The sequence below is a fragment of the Hippoglossus hippoglossus genome, chromosome 12 (assembly GCF_009819705.1).
Source record: "Hippoglossus hippoglossus isolate fHipHip1 chromosome 12, fHipHip1.pri, whole genome shotgun sequence".
Taxonomy (NCBI): Eukaryota; Metazoa; Chordata; class Actinopteri; order Pleuronectiformes; family Pleuronectidae; genus Hippoglossus; species Hippoglossus hippoglossus.
Genome location: NC_047162.1, coordinates 20,780,749 through 20,800,381, shown reverse-complemented (window position 1 = coordinate 20,800,381; position 19,633 = coordinate 20,780,749). Strand labels below are relative to the sequence as shown.

The 19,633-nt window shown below is 47.3% G+C and overlaps 1 protein-coding gene across 4 annotated transcripts in view; it reads left to right on the top strand.

Moving 5' to 3' along the window:
- tln1 (talin 1) overlaps nucleotides 1-19,633 on the top strand; it is a 37,663-nt gene that overhangs the window by 1,884 nt on the left and 16,146 nt on the right. For 2 of the 4 annotated variants that reach the window (XM_034601685.1, XM_034601688.1), the window contains exons 2-34: nucleotides 4,925-4,996; nucleotides 6,652-6,814; nucleotides 8,466-8,563; nucleotides 9,242-9,371; nucleotides 9,509-9,661; nucleotides 9,947-10,089; nucleotides 10,389-10,516; nucleotides 10,643-10,703; nucleotides 11,326-11,430; nucleotides 11,627-11,782; nucleotides 12,084-12,185; nucleotides 12,345-12,421; nucleotides 12,682-12,862; nucleotides 12,950-13,063; nucleotides 13,177-13,285; nucleotides 13,363-13,571; nucleotides 13,665-13,763; nucleotides 13,904-13,966; nucleotides 14,821-14,988; nucleotides 15,074-15,368; nucleotides 15,707-15,873; nucleotides 15,956-16,084; nucleotides 16,185-16,298; nucleotides 16,409-16,522; nucleotides 16,898-17,032; nucleotides 17,344-17,472; nucleotides 17,565-17,667; nucleotides 17,878-18,086; nucleotides 18,196-18,315; nucleotides 18,681-18,878; nucleotides 19,127-19,266; nucleotides 19,335-19,428; nucleotides 19,526-19,615. In XM_034601685.1, coding sequence (XP_034457576.1) covers nucleotides 6,685-6,814; nucleotides 8,466-8,563; nucleotides 9,242-9,371; nucleotides 9,509-9,661; nucleotides 9,947-10,089; nucleotides 10,389-10,516; nucleotides 10,643-10,703; nucleotides 11,326-11,430; nucleotides 11,627-11,782; nucleotides 12,084-12,185; nucleotides 12,345-12,421; nucleotides 12,682-12,862; nucleotides 12,950-13,063; nucleotides 13,177-13,285; nucleotides 13,363-13,571; nucleotides 13,665-13,763; nucleotides 13,904-13,966; nucleotides 14,821-14,988; nucleotides 15,074-15,368; nucleotides 15,707-15,873; nucleotides 15,956-16,084; nucleotides 16,185-16,298; nucleotides 16,409-16,522; nucleotides 16,898-17,032; nucleotides 17,344-17,472; nucleotides 17,565-17,667; nucleotides 17,878-18,086; nucleotides 18,196-18,315; nucleotides 18,681-18,878; nucleotides 19,127-19,266; nucleotides 19,335-19,428; nucleotides 19,526-19,615 — 4,263 coding nt within the window. In that variant the 5' untranslated portion in view covers nucleotides 4,925-4,996; nucleotides 6,652-6,684. Of the gene's footprint in view, nucleotides 1-4,454; nucleotides 4,652-4,924; nucleotides 4,997-6,651; nucleotides 6,815-8,465; nucleotides 8,564-9,241; nucleotides 9,372-9,508; nucleotides 9,662-9,946; nucleotides 10,090-10,388; nucleotides 10,517-10,642; nucleotides 10,704-11,325; nucleotides 11,431-11,626; nucleotides 11,783-12,083; nucleotides 12,186-12,344; nucleotides 12,422-12,681; nucleotides 12,863-12,949; nucleotides 13,064-13,176; nucleotides 13,286-13,362; nucleotides 13,572-13,664; nucleotides 13,764-13,903; nucleotides 13,967-14,820; nucleotides 14,989-15,073; nucleotides 15,369-15,706; nucleotides 15,874-15,955; nucleotides 16,085-16,184; nucleotides 16,299-16,408; nucleotides 16,523-16,897; nucleotides 17,033-17,343; nucleotides 17,473-17,564; nucleotides 17,668-17,877; nucleotides 18,087-18,195; nucleotides 18,316-18,680; nucleotides 18,879-19,126; nucleotides 19,267-19,334; nucleotides 19,429-19,525; nucleotides 19,616-19,633 lie in introns of those variants that run through there. The other 2 variants (XM_034601686.1, XM_034601687.1) reach the window with 2 other exon arrangements.

Genomic DNA, 19,633 nt, shown 5'->3' with positions numbered 1-19,633 from the left:
AGGAGGGGACGGTGTTTCCTGGACACCAGCCCCCAGAAACCCCCTCTGTCAACACACGTGATGGTTCCACACCAACGTCCCACTGAGCCTGAGCTGCTTCATCTGATTATCATGATCACAAAAGATATTTATATAGAAACTGTTACCAGGTGCTGAATTAAAACAGGTCTGAGGTCTGAGGTCGTTTAACTCAGGTTCATACAGACGGATACGATTCAGGTCGTTTTCTGATCAAAGTCTGAAGCTTCACAGGTTCGTTGGTTCCTTTGATCTGTTAGTTTTAGTTTCACTTTGTAATTTAAGGACTAAAGAATTTAGTCTGACATACATACGTCCTGTGGTCATCACCTACGTGGGCGGAGTCTACCTATACTTGACTCTGATTGGTTTGTTGACGGCGTCTGACAGGGGCGTGTTGTCAGTTGGGGGGGGGTAGTAGTCTTTCTGTTTGAATGGAGAAGATGATTGAAGCTTCATTTAGTTGCCATGTTAACATCATGATGGTATCACTAGCAGCATCAGCACCTTCAGTACTCCATAGTACTCCACAGTACTCTACAGTACTCTACAGTACTCCACAGTACTCCACAGTGCTCCACAGTACTACAGTACTCCATAGTACTCCACAGTGCTCCACAGTACTACAGCACTTCACAGTACTCTACAGTACTCCATAGTGCTCCACAGTACTACAGTACTCCATAGTACTCCACAGTACTACAGCACTTCACAGTACTCTACAGTACTCCATAGTGCTCCACAGTACTCCATAGTACTCTACAGCACTTCACAGTACTCTACAGTACTCCACAGTACTCTATAGTACTCTACAGCACTTCACAGTACTCTACAGTACTCCACAGTACTCTATAGTACTCCACAGTACTACAGTACTCCATAGTACTCCACAGTACTACAGTACTCCACACTAGTTCAAATACACCAAATGAACGTCCTCGTGGTTCAAACATTTTATCATCGGAGGTGAAGACTTCAGCTGCTTCCTCTTCTTCTTCTTCTGCTTCTTCTTCTTCTTCTTCTTCTATAGTTTAATTCTGTCTCTACTTCCTGTGATTGGTCCAAAAGTCCAAACTTTCCCAACAAGTGTTTTCACTGTGGAACAGAACCATGGTTCAGTTTGGTCCAGACCCAGAACACCTCTTCTGTACTAAATGCTGGTGCATTGGTCTGGACCGTGGTCTGGGAGAGTATTTTCGTGCTTTAATAATATATTTGATGAAATATAAATAGCTTTATATATTGTGTACTCCGGCCAGCCTTGTTTTCCGTTGGTCGACTTCCTGTGAGTTGAAAACAGTTTAAAATTGGAGATGAGATGTTATCTTCCCTCTGCCAGAGAATCCCTCCGTCTTCACATTCCTCTTCTCCACTGGGATTGGCTGCACTTAGTTCCTGCTGTGGCTGCCAGTGACATGAGGCTGAATAAAGCCTCCCTCTCTTCTCCTCTGTCTGTCGCTGGTATTCCAGAGGAATGCTCAGTTGAATTCCTGTGCAGGGCTGGAGGCAGCGAGCAGCTCCTCACTCTGAGGCTCATGTTGCTGCTAAAAACGAACCTCATTTAAAGGATGATGTGCGGCAGGAGCCAGGAAACAAAGACAGGAACATTCTTTCAGGCAGGTTGATAAAGTTGTACATAGGTCAAGGTATAAAATTAGATTTAAAACTGTACTGTAGGTTTCACACGTACACACCACTGTAAATAAAGATGGTACGGGCGCCGCCATCTTGCATTTTTGACGTCATTTACAGTGAGAGTCTGAGCAGCAGTGAGGTCCCGCCCACACACACTCTCAACCAATCCTGAGTCAGTCAACAGTTCAACATGAATAAACATCAGTGAGATATGAACGACTGGAAATGACAGAAACCATCTTTGACAAACCTTTATTTAACAATAATACATAATACATTTAATTTGTAGGCACTTTCACAGCACTCAAGGTCACTAACAAGGCAAAGATAAAAACAGAACAAAAACCCAAAGTATTAAAAAGATCAATAATATGAACAGAATGAAACATTATGTAGTTCGGCCAAATGAAAACAATCGGACTGAACGTGCCAGTTTAAATAGACGGGATTTGAAAATGGAGAGAGTCAATGTTATGGATGAGTTCCAGAGGAGGGAGCAGAGCGGCTGGAGGCTCCAGATGCCATGGTGGTCAAGCGGGCAGGTGGTACAGTGAGGTGGATGGAAGCAGAGGAGTGAGAGGGTGTGTGCTCTGGAACGTCTACTTTGACTTAGAGTAGAATCCTCATTTTAAAGCTAAAGGTTCATTTGGATGTAAAACTTCATGTGAATGTTGAAGCTGTGATGAAGCTGAAAGAAGCAGAGGCTCGTTTCTCTGGACGCTTCGTCAGCTGCTTCAGACTGAGCTCCTCAGTTCTCTGGATCTTCTCTGGAGGATCACACTCAGTTTGTCCTCCTCCTCCTGAGCTCCTCAGTTCTCTGGATCTTCTCTGGAGGATCACACTCAGTTTGTCCTCCTCCTCCTGAGCTCCTCAGTTCTCTGGATCTTCTCTGGAGGATCACACTCAGTTTGTCCTCCTCCTCCTGAGCTCCTCAGTTCTCTGGATCTTCTCTGGAGGATCACACTCAGTTTGTCTTCCTCCTCCTGAGCTCCTGTATAAAGTCTAGATCCAGGAGCAGTGTGAACACAGCAGAGGATCCTCCACTGATTCACTGAGTGAGTGGGGGGGGGGGGGGGAGCTTCTAACATGGGACACAAACATGAAGAAACTAAAACAAACTTCTGGTGAAGAAGTGCTGACACACACGATGAAGACACAGACGAAGATGTGAAGAGAGTTTGTGGTGATCAGAGCTGAAGGTGTCAGGTGATGTAAACATGATCACATGACCTCTGCAGCAGAGGTCACACGTCACTTCCTGTCTCTGTCGGCTGCACCCGGCTCTGGAGAAACTCTGGAGATGATTCTCTGGATTTCACCTGCAGGTCTGAAAACAGCTCGTGTGTGTGACCCAGCAGAAATACTGTTACTAAGCAACCGACTGCAGAGTAGACAATCTACTTCCTGTTTACATCACATGACCAGTGTAGGTGAGAGGTCATGTGACGTGTGCTTTCAGGTGTGTTCGTGTGGACGGAGATTATTTCTGATATGGAGCTAAAACACAATTGAGGATTTATTGTGAATGTGACGGACAAGATGCTTCAAACTTCAGCTGCTGGTTGATGTCGTGGTTGATTCTGGACTTGAAGATGAACTGATGTCACAAACACGCTTATTATTATCAGGTGATGAGGTTTCAGATCCCAGAGGTCACAGATCAGATGGTTGTTCTGAAGAAGCTCGGGAACAGAAGGCTGTGACGGAGGCTCCTCAGGCTGGTGCTACAATGAGAGTTTCTAACATTCAGGGAATTGTGTGATATCTGAACATCTGCAGCATCACATGTTGGACGTATCAGCCCCGCTGTGCAGCTCGGAGAGGGAAATGTGTTGTTCTGGTTTAATACGATAAGTTTTTATAAGTTTCTGACCAGCAGAGTGTGGTCGGGCCTGGAGGATGAGAGATGTTCAGTATCTGACGGCTGCAGGCGCAGCGGATGGTTGTTGTCAGGGCGACGGTTGACTGTGGAGTCGGGACTGACGGGACGATATGTCAGGAACACGTGAGGAACAAGTCAGGAACATGTGAGGAACAAGTCAGGAACATGTGAGGAACAAGTCAGGAACATGTGAGGAACAAGTCAGGAACATGTGAGGAACAAGTCAGGAACACGTGAGGAACACGTGAGGAACAAGTCAGGAACACGTGAGGAACAAGTCAGGAACACGTCAGGAACACGTGTCAGGAACACGTGAGGAACGTGTCAGGAACACGTCAGGAACACGTGAGGAACGTGTCAGGAACACGTGAGGAACGTGTCAGGAACACGTCAGGAACACGTCACAGCTTCAGTTCAGGTCTGAAAACTGATTTAGACACATTCTAGTGTTTTTGAGACAAACTGATTTTGATAGGGTTAGGGTTGTGGTGAACTCTTCCTCATTTCTCAGTCAGTGCAGTAATTAGTGTTCCTCCTCTTCAGGTCGAGGATCGTCTCTCTGTGTTTAACCTCTTTATTCATAATGGAGCAGACAAACTTCTTCTTATCTCCGTCCACACAAACAAACTGTCGCAGGATTGGCTGCGGTCGGGATCCAGTGCTGATTCACAGCTGGAAGGAAACAACATACGAAACACTGAAATGTCCTTTTATGGCATGTGAGCGCTTTTTAAACAGGAAGTGACATCAGGACAAGTGAGAGGGGATCTCACAAGAGAGAAGATCCACTGCACACACACACACACACACACACACACACACACACACACACACACTCACACTCACACTCACACTCACCCCATTAAAGTGAACCAGCAGCCTGAGCTAAGATGTTATTTCAGAGCCAGAGGTCCTGACGTGGCTCCAGACATGTTGCTGCAGATAAAGAGTCGACCTCAGCATTAGAACCAGACTCAGCTTGTAAAATATTTGTGTGAACTGACTTCATGTCACCTGGTTTGAAGCTGAGGCTCTGAAACTGGATCTGTTCTGCACAGATTGGACGACTGGAGGATTCTTGAATGTCCAGCTCCTTGAAGCAGGAAGTGGTTGTTTGTATGATCCTGTTTAAAACGACACCACCTCTGAGCTCACACCTCCACCAGCACTCTCCTCATGACACCACAGTTCAGTAGGTTTTTATTTGGATCCCGGCTGAGGAAATGAAACGTCCTTGTTTAAATCTTTTCTTTAAAACTTGTTTCTACCAGAAAACCTGATTTAATCTGAGCTGTTCGGTTTTTTTACTATGAGTCTGTTTTATTGAATTTTCAGATTCTTGAAGTCTCAGGAATGTAACCTGGTTTTTGTTGGTTTTTAATTTTTCAGCCAGAGAAGAACTCCAGAGCTGCGCATCTGATTGGACAGGAGGGCTGTCACTCAAACAGTGTTTTACATCAGGTACTCCCCTTCTCTCTTCTTTATAAACACTCAAGTAAATGTCAGAGGAATGAAACTGATCAAAGTAATAGATTGACTCGTGGAGGAACTCGTGTTGAAGGAAACGACTCTTCTCTAGAAACCTCTTGTTTTATCTGTTACTACAATGCCTGGACTTCAGATCAGAGCTGCAGCCTGAGATCTGACCCTGACATCCGTCACGGAGCCAGGAACAGAAAGAGGAACTGATAGTGAGACCGTGTCAGCAGGATGTGAGAGCGTCTGTGTTGTGACATCCAATCCCTCGGAGCTGCGACGCCAACACTCGCTCTCTCTCCGTCGCTCTGCAGCGCACAGCCTCTGCTGTCGTCTCCTGGTCGTAACTCACGGCCTCGTCCTCCCTCGTCCTCCCTCGTCCTCCCTCGTCCTCCCTCGTCCTCCTGCACAGTTCTGTTGTTACTGCAGCTCAGACTTAGATCAAACATGGAACATTTACAGCTCCAGGAGTTTTACTTTGCTCTAAGTGCAGAAAAGTCTGGTTGAACTCGACCGATTGAAGAGAAAAGAGCAGAGGAAGCTTCCTCCTCTTCTTCGTCACGTTGATGAAGACAAACTCTCACTTTGAGTCACATGTTGTGGTTCGAGTTTCTGCTTTGACACAAACTGACATTTCTGTTTCCTTATTTCAGTTTTCTTCACATTACATACACACACACACACACACACACACACACACACACACACACGTGTTATTTGTCAGTTTTTTCTTGGCTGTGTGTGTGTGTTCCTGTACTTATATCTTTGTGAGGACTGTTTTGACCAGTTGTCACTTCTTCACAGGGTGTGTGTGTGTGTGTGTGTGTGTGTGTGTGTGTGTGTGTGTGTGTGTGTGTGTGTGTGTGTGTGTGTGTGTGTGTGTGTGTGTGTGTGTGTGTGTGTGTGTGTGTGTGTGTGTGTGGCTCAAAGCTGTGAACTGTGTGTTCCTGTGGAATCTGATGCTTTGTCGGGTCAATTCAGTTTTTATGTTAATTCTTCATATTCCATCGTTCATTCAGGATCTTCGATTATTGTCGTCCTGTGTTAAACTGACACCGGATGATAAATGATCAGCTGTCAGTCACAGTTCTGATCAGTTCAATCTGACATGACGTCAGATTAGAGGTGAACACTGTTTTCTGAGCAGCTGGGTATAAATGTGTTGTCATAGCAACGATGGAGCCGATTATAGAAGTCCGTTTCTGCAGTTTCTTGTTATGCTGTAAATATAACTGCTGTTCCTCATTCTAACGTTCACACCCTCCACTCTGTGAAGTCGAGCTTCCTCCTCACTGAACTTCATCAGCTGAAACTACGAGAAGAATCAAGTCTCCTTCTGACACCACTGCACTCACACACTCATTAATATCGTTAAAATCATGAATTATGATTATATTATTCTGAGTGAAAATGTTAAAAAGGATTTGATCCGACGATGTTAAAGAGATCAAAGGTTCCTGGATCTGCCCTAAAAGGTCACGAGTTCGGCTTCATCAGAGTTTAGTGAAATAGTTTTTGTAGTTTCTGTATAATCCTTTTCAAACAGCGCCACCTATAGTCCACTCTGATTGGTCTGTGGCCCTGAGGAGCAGCCTGACTCTGAAGAAGGTTGTGATGTTTGAATGTTAAATGTTTTGCAGGAGTGAGTCGGGCCGAGGTGCAGAGCAGCAGTCATGGTGGCCCTGTCACTCAAGATCGGCGTCGGGAACGTGGTGAAGACGATGCAGTTTGAACCGTCGACGATGGTGTACGACGCCTGCCGCATGATCAGGGAGAGAGTTCCTGAGGCTCAGCTCGGCCAGCGTGAGACACACACAGACACACACAGACACACACAGACACACACAGAGAGAGACACACACACACACACACAGAGACACAGAGACAGAGACACACAGACACAGACACAGACAGACACACAGAGACACACACACAGAGACACACACAGAGACACACAGACACAGAGACACACAGAGAGAGAGACACACACACACACACACACACACAGAGACACAGAGACAGAGACACACAGACACAGACAGACACACACACACACACACAGAGACACACACAGACAGACACACACACAGACAGACAGACACAGACAGACACACACACACAGAGACACACACACACAGACAGACACAGACAGACAGACACACACACACACACACACACAGAGACACACACACACAGACAGACAGACAGACACACACACACACACAGAGACACACACACACAGACACACACACACACACACAGAGACACACACAGACAGACACACACACACACACAGACAGACACAGACAGACAGACAGACAGACAGACAGACAGACAGACAGACAGACAGACAGACAGACAGACAGACAGACACACACACACACACACAGACAGACACAGACAGACAGACAGACACAGACAGACACACACTTGGGGACAGGACAAGTCAACTGAGCTAGAAGTCATAATAATATGTCATTTAAATCAGTTTCTGCAGGTAAACAATGTTTGTTCAACTTGAAGATGAAAATCCTCCTAAAAGTGTGTTTGTGTAAACATGACGACTGACACCAAATTAACACCGTTAACGTCCTAATGAATTTAAAGCGTCACGTCCGACGTCTTCATTCATGAAAAAGAGTCAAAGAGTCAAAAGGCCCTGTCACTGAAATACATGGGAAACAGTTATAATGAAAATAGCTTCATCACATAAAGTGTCAAACACTGAAAAGTAAAGATTTGGTTCTGAATCACTCAGCAACACTAATAAATACCTGTTGGTTTTCAGCTGAAACTTCGGAATCATAAGTTTTAATTCAACTTTTTCATTTGTTAAATGTTTTGTGATTTCTCTCTGAAGCGGAGTCTGGATACTTCACTGTCAGCTTGTAAAACTCAGCTCCGCTGAACGAGTCCTGCTGTGGGTCAGTGGCCCGTGATGGGCAGTTGAGCACAGGAGCGAATCAGGCAGCGTGTGACACAGTGTGAGTGGAGATGATTACAGGCTGAAAACAGCTGTAAACTGAGAATAGTCCGGAGTTATGTGTCTTTACGTAAGATGTCTCACAGCCGCTCTGTGCAGGTCGTGTTCCAACCCGTTCACATTTAAGACGTTTTCAGACCTGAGCTCCAGGTCAAATCCAGAGACTCGTCTCCAGAGCGTCTCCAGAGTTTGTGTTTCACAGCTGAACAACTCAGCAGCAGGTTTTCTGCACAGACTCGTTCACAGCATCAGATCCTCCTCCTGGTTCAGGGGAGAGGGGGGGCAGCCGGCTGCAGCAGACAGAGACAGGAAGTGACGTGTGACCTCTGAGGTCATGTGATCATGTTTACATCACGTCTCACTCACATTTGTGTTCACACATGATCCTCCAGAGAAGATGCAGAGAAGTGACCTGATAAACAGTGCAGCCTTGAGCCAGCAGCTCCACTCTGACTTGTGTTTGCTCCACAGCTCAGGACTACGGGCTGTTCCTGTCCGATGAAGACCCAAAGAAAGGCATCTGGCTGGAGGCAGGAAAGGCCCTGGATTACTACATGCTGAGGAATGGAGTGAGTCACAAAGTGCAACAAATACTTCCCTCGAACACAGAACAAATGGAAACATGAAGAAATACGTCCAGTGTGGTTTAGACTGGAACCTGAGCCACGTGGCTATTTGTGGCCGATGTTGATATGAGGGAGTAAAAGTACATTTCTGATACATATATATATTAAGTGTAATAATCAAAGATTCCTAACATGTTATTGTCTTATGACGAATAAATGTAGCTGAGGTGTTATTCTTTACAGTTTAACTGTAAACTTTATTATAAATTACTACAATAGAACTTGAACTAAGAAAATAACCATAATTTTAGTAAAGTAAAATATATACATAAATGCACATGGCAGCGACACCTAGTGGTCGGAGGTTTTATGTGTCCATCCCATTCTTGTGAATATCTCATGAACGACGTGAGAGAATCTCTTCATATTTAGTACAAATGTTCACTTGGACTTGAACTGATTATATTTCGGGGGTCAAAGGTCACAGAGACCTCATATGAGTCTGGAAAACAAATGTGTGTCGACTGAAACGGATCAGGTCGACAGAGGCAAACATCTGCAGGGCAGTCTTTCTGCCAACCCATAAACTGGTCGGGTTTAAATCCTGTGTCTGTGTGACTAAAACTTCATCTGGGTTTCTACAGCCTCTAACACTGAATCTGAACTTGTCCTGCCTGTCAGGACACTCTGGAGTACAAGAAGAAGCACAGGCCTCTGAAGATCCGCATGTTGGACGGCACAGTGAAGACCGTCATGGTGGACGACTCCAAGATCGTCAGCGACATGCTCATGACCATCTGCGCCAGAATAGGTCGGTTGTCTCTCTCTGTGACGTTTGTCCTGACGTCATCACCTCCAGAACGAGATCGACTGTAGAGTCTACTGGAGTCCTGTAATGTGTGTGTCTGTGTGTGTCTGTGTGTCTGTGTGTGTCTGTGTGTGTTTCAGGCATCACAAACTATGACGAGTACTCGCTGGTGCGAGACATCGGTGAGGAGAAGAAGGAGGAGACCACAGGGACACTGAAGAGAGACAAGACTCTGCTGAGAGACGACAAGAAGATGGAGAAGCTGAAGCAGAAACTGCACACAGACGACGAGTGTAAGAGACACACACACACACACACACACACACACACGGTCAATACTATCACACAATTTGATGGGAACTTTTTTGTGATGAAAGAAGAAAGGTGATCAGATCAGATCATGAACTCGAGAATCCAACAAAAATTACACCATCATCATCTTTATATTTATTCCAATTAAAATCCCACTAAAATCATGACTCACTTAATCAGTCAGATTAAATGCAAACAGATTTGTCTGTATATCAGATCTATAAACACGGTGTTAGAGCGTCGGTGTCTCCTGTGTCTGTCCTCAGTGAACTGGTTGGACCACGGCAGGACGCTGAGGGAACAGGGCGTGGAGGAGACAGAGATGCTGCTGCTCAGGAGGAAGTTCTTCTACTCGGATCAGAACGTGGACTCCAGAGATCCCGTCCAGCTCAACCTGCTCTACGTGCAGGTACACCACCTCCATCCCATAATCCTTTGCTTCAGTTCCCTCTTCACCAATCCAGCCAATCAGAATCAAGTATTCTTTAGTTTGTTCTACTCAGGTTGTTCTTTTTGTTTCTATAAGTTTTCTTGTGTTCTCCTGTGTGTGTGTGTGTGTGTGTGTGTGTGTGTGTGTGTGTGTGTGTGTGTGTGTGTGTGTGTGTGTGTGTGTGTGTGTGTGTGTGTGTGTGTGTGTGTGTGTGTGTTACCGTGTGTGTGTGTGTGTGTTACCGTGTGTGTGTGTTACCGTGTGTGTGTGTGCCACAGGCCCGTGACGACATCCTGAACGGCTCCCACCCCGTCTCCTTTGACAAGGCCTGTGAGTTTGCAGGTTATCAGTGTCAGATTCAGTTCGGCGACCACAACGAGACCAAACACAAGCCTGGATTCCTGGAGTGAGCTCCGTCTTCACACTCCTCCTCACTGTCGTCTTTTCTTCATCATCATCCTTGTTATTATTATTTCTATCATTTGAGTTTCGTCAGGTGTGTTTGATTTTCAGTTGTAATCTTTCTCCTCAGTTTAAAGGAGTTCCTTCCCAAAGAATATATCAAACACAAAGGAGAGAAGAAAATCTTCCAGGTGAGAACCAGACATCACGAGTCGTCACAGATAAAGTTCACAGACCTGGTGTTTACGTCCGATCACAGAGAATCCAGATGTGTCCTCAATGCGTCCGATCACTCAGACACATCGAGAGGTCGTCTGCTGACCTCATTCTTTCATCAGTGTGAACGTGTCCTGAGCCACAGATGGAGGACGTCTAGTCCACTCACGTCCTCCCGGACCCGACAACCTGCTGCTGCTGCTTCACAAACACTCACTACACAACACGTCCAGTTGTCGTACATGTACGAACCTGTAACTCTACATAACGATGATTATAGTGGAGACGCATGTTTTGTCTTCATGAACAGAAACGACGTACGTGATTATTTACCTAAAGAGCAGGAAGTGCAATCTGGTCACATGATCAGAGGAGACGCATTCAGGAGGACGCACTTTAATACCAGGTGTGAACAGACAAGTTTACAGATGAACACACGATCAGATCTCTCAGGTCGGATGTTGACACCAGGTCTGAACAGAACCTTACTTTAGTTTCTCTGAGCCGTGAGCAGAGCAGGAGATGTATGTAGTTCTGATGTAGTTAATCTAAAGGAGATGACTCCTCCTCCTCTCATCCCCTCTCGTGTCCCTGCAGGCGCACAAAAACTGCCAGAACATGACGGAGATCGAGGCCAAGGTCAGCTACGTGAAGCTGGCCAGGTCTCTGAAGACGTACGGAGTGTCCTTCTTTCTGGTCAAGGTGAGGAGACGCTTCTCTCAGCATCTTTATCATCTTTATTCACAGTCTCCATCTTTATTCACAGTCTCTGGTGTTGATGCACAAGGAAAGAAATAGTGATCAGTGTTTTACACACAGCAGCTGCAACATGTTAAATGGGATGAACCTGTTTTCAGTGACGCTGCCGCTTCATTAACTGTGATTTAACGTCCTGCAGGAGAAAATGAAGGGAAAGAACAAACTGGTGCCTCGCCTGCTGGGAATCACCAAGGAGTGCGTGATGAGGGTGGACGAGAAGACGAAGGAGGTGATCCAGGAGTGGAACCTGACCAACATCAAACGCTGGGCTGCTTCGCCCAAGAGCTTCACCCTGGTGAGTTCTTCAAGGGAAAGGACGGAACAGGTCATTGCCCCTGAGCTGCTGCTCGGGGGGGTTGACTGCGAGACGCCGGACTCAGGATGCAGGAGGTGTTTCTTCTGCCGGGTAGATTGTCCACAGAGGCTTCCTGTGATTGCTCTAGAGTTAATGGTTGGGTTGAAGCCTGGTAATGGGACTAGTGGCAGCGCTGTGAAACAGTCTTCAGATGCATGCAGCCGCTGAATAGAAACAGATGAAGACAGAAAGCTGCTTAAACTCAGGATTCAGGAGCATGTGTGTGACCTTGATCTTCCAGGACTTTGGAGATTATCAGGACGGGTACTACTCTGTGCAGACCACTGAGGGAGAGCAGATCGCTCAGCTCATCGCCGGATACATCGACATCATCCTCAAGAAGGTGAACATGGACACATTATTCACAACTGTGGAAAACCTACTGGTTTAATCATTAGATCAGTGTCCTTGTCTTCAAACCCTGGAATCTGTGAACTTCTTGATCTTCTCAGACAAAAGCATCTTGATGTCTAACCAGGTTTCATTTGTTTATCGACTACAGAAAAAGAGCAAAGATCATTTTGGTCTGGAAGGAGATGAAGAGTCAACGATGCTGGAAGACTCTGTGTCTCCCAAAAAGTGAGTGTGTGTGTGTGTGTGTGTGTGTGTGTGTGTCTGTGTGTGTGTGTGTGTGTGTGTGTGTGTGTGTGTGTGTCTGTGTGTGTGTGTGTGTGTGTGTGTGTGAGTGTGTGAGTGTGTGTGTGTGTGTGTGTGTGTGTGTGTGTGTGTCTGTGTGTCTGTGTGTGTGTGTGTGTGTGTGTGTGTGTGTCTGTGTGTCTGTGTGTGTGTGTGTGTGTGTGTGTGGCTGGATCCTCACTTCTCACGGTTCCTCTCTCCAGGTCGACGGTGCTGCAGCAGCAGTTCAACCGGGTGGGGAAGGTGGAGACGGGCTCGGTGGCGCTGCCGGCCATCATGCGCTCCGGAGCCGGAGGACCAGAGAGCTTCCAGATGGGCTCCATGCCTCAGGCCAAGCAGCACATCACCAGTGGACAGATGCACCGGGGACACATGCCTCCGCTGGTGAGACACAGAGAAACACAGAGACTCTGATCTTGGGCTGTAAGGCGGTGTGTCGTGGGGGTGACAGTATTTCCTGTGTTTCCTCAGACTTCAGCTCAACAAGCTCTGACTGGAACCATTAACTCCAGTATGCAGGCGGTCCAGGCTGCTCAGGCCGCTCTGGACGACTTCGACACTCTGCCGCCGCTGGGAACCGACGCCGTGAGATTGAACTCCTTCATTCTTGATCTGTGTGCTGATGTGTTGTTCTGAGCGTCGACCGGTTCCTTCTGCATCTCTGTGACCGGAGGACTTTTTCTTTGTCCTTGTTTCAGGCGTCCCAAGCCTGGCGCAAAAACAAGATGGATGAGTCCAAACATGAGATCCACTCCCAGGTGGACGCCATCACAGCAGGCACCGCCTCCATGGTCAACCTCACCGCAGGTAGAATCAGCGGACATGTTTCTTTACATAGAGTCGGTCTGGGCCACAAATTGATCTTTCAATGAACCTGTTGTCAGGCGACCCAGCAGAGACGGACTACACGGCCGTGGGTTGTGCTGTTACCACCATCTCCTCCAACCTGACGGAGATGTCAAAGGGTGTCAAACTGCTGGCGGCGCTCATGGAGGACGAAGGAGCAAACGGTCAGCAGCTGCTGGGCGCCGCTAAGAACCTGGCGTGTGCCGTCTCCGACATGCTGAAGACCGCTCAGCCGGCAAACACAGAGGTCAGTGCAGAGCCAGACTGAGACAGACAGATGTCTAAGAAGTAAGTTTCTACTCTTTGCAGTTTGAGTTACATGTTGTTTGTTTCCCTGCAGCCGCGTCAGATCCTGCTGCAGGCTGCAGGAAACGTGGGGCAGGCCAGCGGCGAGCTCCTGTCGCACATCGGAGAGACGGACACTGACCCTCAGTTCCAGGTGAGTCTTTACCCCCCCATCACAACCGATGTGATTGTTAACTTCAGCCTCTTAACCCTGAGAGTGAGAAGGTTGACAACACAAACACATGAGGTGTGTGTGTCTGATGAATGTGTGTGTTTCATGTCTGTATCTGACAGTTTCTAGGTAACGGATCTTTCAGGGGAACCAGAGGGAGAGTCCTCACTTTTTATCAAATCCTGGTAACAAACGTGTCCGTCAGGCAAATGTTTCAAACTGAAGAGCCAATCAAAACCATCTCTAATTCGACATTATGAATAATAATCCAGTCACGTGATCATAATCCAATCAGTCAGTAATCAGAGGAGCGAGTTCAGAAGGGAGGGGTCAGGACCTTCTGTCACCAGTGTCAAGTTTTATAATATATATATATATATATATATATATATATATATATATATATATATATATATATATATTATATGGTGGCCAACGTAATTCACCATAAACATATTATCAACAATAATATTACTATCAATTAATTTGATCTGTAACGTTGTTTAATGTGTTTCATCTCATTTTTTGGCAAATTAATTATGAAGTCAGACATTTTTCACTTCCTCTCTCCGCTGTCATATCAACACATTTATTATTTTCAGATTTTAATAATAAGAATAATCATAAAGAATCATTTTATAAATAATCTACAAAATTCCAAATATTCTAACTTCTTCCAACCATAGTGTGTTAATAAAGATGGACGACTTGACATTTCCTAAAAGTGAAGCCAGAACAGCTTGATCGCCACCTGGTGGCTGGCTGCAGTAATGGTCATATATATATATATATATATATATATATATATATATATATATATATATATATATATATATATATATATATATATATATATATAAACGCACATGGATATTGTGAAGTGGAGGAAGTGGAGATGTGTCGTCGTCTTTATTCACATTCATTGATCGTCTGTATTTAAATTCTACTTTCACAACATGTAATAATTAGCTCCTCCTCTTTGTCCCATGCGTAACGAGTGATCAGTGAATCGTAACTGACGAGTGTTTGTCGTTGGCAGGACATGCTAATGCAGCTGGCTAAAGCTGTAGCTAACGCTGCCGCAGCCCTGGTGCTCAAAGCCAAGAACGTGGCCCAGAAGACGGAGGACTCGGCCCAGCAGAACCGTGTGATCGCCGCGGCCACTCAGTGTGCTCTGTCCACGTCTCAGCTGGTGGCCTGCACCAGGGTGAGTCGTCCACTCGAGCCGGGCGCCGCCTGTCGGACATCCAGAGTCTCATCTCGTTTCATTCTTCCATCTCGTCCCTCGTCAGGTGGTGGCTCCGACCATCAGCTCGCCGGTGTGCCAGGAGCAGCTGATCGAGGCCGGAAAGCTGGTGGCCAAGTCTGTAGAAGGGTGCGTGGAGGCGTCGCAGGGGGCGACCAATGACGAGGGCCTCCTGAAGCAGGTGGGCGTGGCTGCCACCGGCGTCACTCATGCCCTCAATGAGCTGCTCCAGCACATCAAACAGTACGCCAGCGGCGGCCATCCTATCGGACGCCACGGGGAAGCCACCGACCGCATTCTGGATGTCACCGAGAACATCTTCAGCTCCATGGGAGATGCTGGTGGGTGACGCACTCTAAACTAATGACCACAGGGGGCGCACTCAGCTGGGCTTCACCAACAGCGCCACCTATCTGTCCTCAAACATCTCCACACTTTGAAGAATTCAGAGAATAAAGTCTGGACATTTTAGACCCTCCTTCGCCTCCTGAGGCCAAACTGACAACTTAGCTTGACATGTGTATATAGGCTGAGTTTCTGTGAAATATGTTGAATCTCATGGTGTCCAGAGGATGAACCGTGACTGTTGTTCGCTCGATGATTAAACACGTGTCTCCTGAAGAGACTTAATGAAACACTAAAAGTTTCCCTCTGACGTTTCCTCTCTTTAACTCGTCAGGTGAGATGGTTCGGCAGGCTCGTATTCTTGCCCAGGCCACGTCTGATCTGGTCAACGCCATCAAGATGGATGCAGAGGGAGAGACCGACCTGGAGAACTCGCGTAAACTGCTGTCAGCCGCCAAACTGCTGGCCGATGCCACTGCCAAGATGGTGGAGGCGGCTAAGGTCCGCCCTTTGTCTTTGACCTCCATTATTTTAGTGTTGAACTGACGTCATCATTTTAATGTGTTTGTGTCTTTCACCCCAGGGTGCCGCAGCGAACCCTGACAGTGAGGAGCAGCAGCAGAAGTTACGAGAGGCTGCTGAGGGTCTCCGCATGGCCACCAACGCCGCCGCCCAGAACGCCATCAAGAAACGACTTGTCAACAAGCTGGAGGTAACGAGGATTGAGGCAGAGCTCCTCAGCTGCTGTTCTACCTCAGTCCTGCAGCAACACAGTGGTAATGACACATGTCTTGTTTCCTGTTTCCTGTCAGAACGCAGCCAAACAGGCGGCGGCAGCAGCCACTCAGACCATCGCTGCTGCTCAGCACGCCGCCTCGTCCAACAGGAACCAGGCCGCACAGCAGCAGCTGGTCCAGAGCTGCAAGGTAAACGCCCCCTGACCTGCGTGCTCTTCTCATGCTGGTTACAGACTGAGCGTCTTCATCTTGGATGTGCTCATCTTGTCTCTGGGTTTGATTTCCTCTCTCGTGTTCAGGTGGTGGCGGAGCAGATCCCTCAGCTGGTTCAGGGAGTCCGAGGCAGCCAGTCTCAGCCCGACAGCCCCAGCGCTCAGCTCGCCCTCATCAGTGCCAGCCAGAACTTCCTGCAGGTGACTGTGGCACCAGCCAATCAGCACATCTACATCCTCCCCACAGAGAGTAGTCACCAACACAAGTGTGTTTTAACGTTGTGGTGAAACGCTGCATCACCAGTCAACAGGGAGAAGGTTTCAAATTCTCCTGTGATGGATTAACTGAGTCTTAAGTTCAATATTTAGTTTCCTTGAATGACCTGAAATCAGTGAAACATCCACAAACAAGAGATTTCCACATTAAATGAAGATATTCACATTTTGAATGATCCTTTCTCCTCATGTGTATGTGTAAGGATAAACGATTGTTGTTCATGACTGTGAAAAGCCTTTCTGTAGTTTTCTACTTTATTTCAGTGAAACCGGACACTGACTGTTTTCTCTTCTCTTCAGCCTGGTGCTAAAATGGTCACAGCCTCTAAATCCACTGTTCCCAACATCAGTGACCAGGCCTCCGCGATGCAGCTCAGCCAGTGTGCTAAGAACCTGGCCAGTGCTCTGGCTGAGCTCCGCACCGCCTCTCAGAAGGTAACTCGCACTCGGACCTGAGGGACGGAACATCTTCAGATTCTTCTACAAAATCCCTGCCACTCTTTCCTGTGAACTTTGTTTGTACAAGTTCGAGTTTAATCCACTAAACTCTGATCAAACTAGTTGTAAATCTCTAGTTTCCAAACCCAAGGAATGTCCACGCTCAACATCAAACATATCTCCAGCAAATTAAAGTGTTTTAGTGGAAAGAAAGTCAGATTATCTGTGCACGACTCGTACGACAGGTCTGGACCACTCGTCAATGTGTGTGTGTGTGTGTGTGTGTGTGTGTGCGTGTGCGTGTGCAGGCTCAGGAAGCGTGTGGTCCGTTGGAGATTGACAACGCTTTGTCAATGGTCAGAGATCTGGAGAAAGACATGAGGGAGGCCAAGGCTTCAGCTGAGGAGGGGAAACTCAAACCACTGCCAGGAGAGACGGTGAGACACACACACACACACACACACACAGACACACACACACACAATTGGACGTCAGCAGCAGGATAATCTTCATGTTGTTCCTCTCTCAGCTTGAGAAATGCTCCCAGGATCTGGGCACCAGCACCAAGGCTGTGAGCTCAGCCATCGCTCAGCTGCTGAGTGAGGCCACGCAGGGCAACGAGAACTACACAGGTGAGCTACACACAACACACACTCATCTCATCCTCTGTTCCTCTAAGAGCAGCTTCAAGATGAGTTGGATGGAATAAGGAGGACGAACCGATCCAGATGTTTTTCATGTCTTTCCTCTGCTTTATGACCCATTTGGATTTCATCAGGTGTCATAATTTGTACAATTCTGAATGATTTGTGTCTTGATGGATTCCTTCTCTCTGTGTCCAGGCATGGCAGCCAGAGACGTGGCCCAGGCTCTGAAGTCCCTGGCCTCTGCCGCCAGAGGAGTCGCTGCCACCACGGACGACTCGCAGGCGCGCAACGCCATGCTGGACTGCGCCGCTGACGTCATGGACAAGTCGGGCAACCTGATAGAAGAGACCAAGAGGGCCATCGCTAAGCCAGGAGACGCAGAGAGTCAGCAGAGGCTCGCCCAGGTCAGACGACCGTCCAACCACTTCCTGATTAGAAGCATGACCCTTAAACCAAAGAGATAAGACAACGTGTTTTGAATGTGTGTGTGTGTGTGTGTGTGTGTGTGTGTAGGTGGCCAAGGCCGTGTCTCAGGCCCTGAACAGAACTGTGAACTGCCTTCCTGGACAGAGGGATGTGGACAACGCCATCCGCACTGTGGGCGAGGCCAGCAAGACCCTCCTGTCTCATTCTGTTAGTGCAACACAACCTTTTATTCATGCTGGAGATTCTCTGTCTGAGTCTGTTTACGCTGAGTTGAAGGAAAGATACGTTTTTTATTTCCAGAAAGTCTGATGACTGACCTCGTTAATTTGTATTATTCTTACAGTCAAATATTCCACATGGAGGCTACTGCTCGGAATCATCATCATAATGAACACGTGTCAGAGAAACATCTGAAAACAGATTCGATGATGTTAGAGCTCAACTTTAGCAGCACAACTCTAGTGAATGATAATGTTGCATTGTGGGACGTAAACAGGCTTCATGACATCACATTGTGTGTTGGTTCCTTTCTTCTTCTCTTCTGGATTCTCATGGTCCTCTTTCTGCCCTAGTTCCCGTCCAGTGGGCGGAGCTTCCAGGAGGTTCAGGCTCAGCTCAACCAGGTGGCGGCCGGTCTGAATCAGTCAGCCAATGAGGTGGTCCAGGCCTCCAGAGGGACCACGCAGGACCTGGCCAGGTCCACCAGCAAGTTTGGACAAGACTTCAGCAACTTCCTGGACGCTGGAGTCGACATGGCAGGAACATCGCAGGTCAGGATGAGAGAGGGGGAGGGAGAGAGAGAGAGAGAGAGAGAGAGAGAGAGAGAGAGAGAGAGAGAGAGAGAGAGAGAGAGAGAGAGAGAGAGAGAGAGAGAGAGAGAGAGAGAGAGATTTCTGCATTAATTCATTTATATATCATTGATAGTTTATTTGAATGGAATTAAAGAACAATGTGTCCATGTAATAAGGATAATTAGACACAAGGTTGTGTTACTAAAACAGTCAATGTCTTCCTCCAGTCTAAAGAGGACCAGACCCAGGTGGTGTCCAACCTGAAGACCATCTCCATGTCCTCCAGTAAACTGCTGCTGGCAGCCAAAGCTCTGTCCACCGACCCCAGCTCCCCCAACCTGAAGAACCAGCTGGCAGCTGCCGCTCGGTAACCCTCGCTCCGTCAGGCTTCACGTGTCCTGCTGATGTGTCTCTTACATGTGTTTGTGTCCACAGAGCCGTGACGGACAGTATCAACCAGCTCATCACCATGTGCACTCAGCAGGCGCCGGGTCAGAAGGAGTGTGACAACGCCCTCAGAGAACTGGAGGTAACGACCTCTGTTCCACTGAGGGTGGTGTGTGTCTGTGTGCGTCTGCGTGTGTTCTAACTGTTGTGTGTGTGTGTGTGTGTGTGTGTGTGTGCAGTCGGTGAGGGGGATGCTGGAGAACCCGACAGAAGCCGTCAATGAGCTGTCGTACTTCGACTGCATCGACAGTGTCATGGAGAACTCTAAGGTTTGTTTCCCCTCAGCT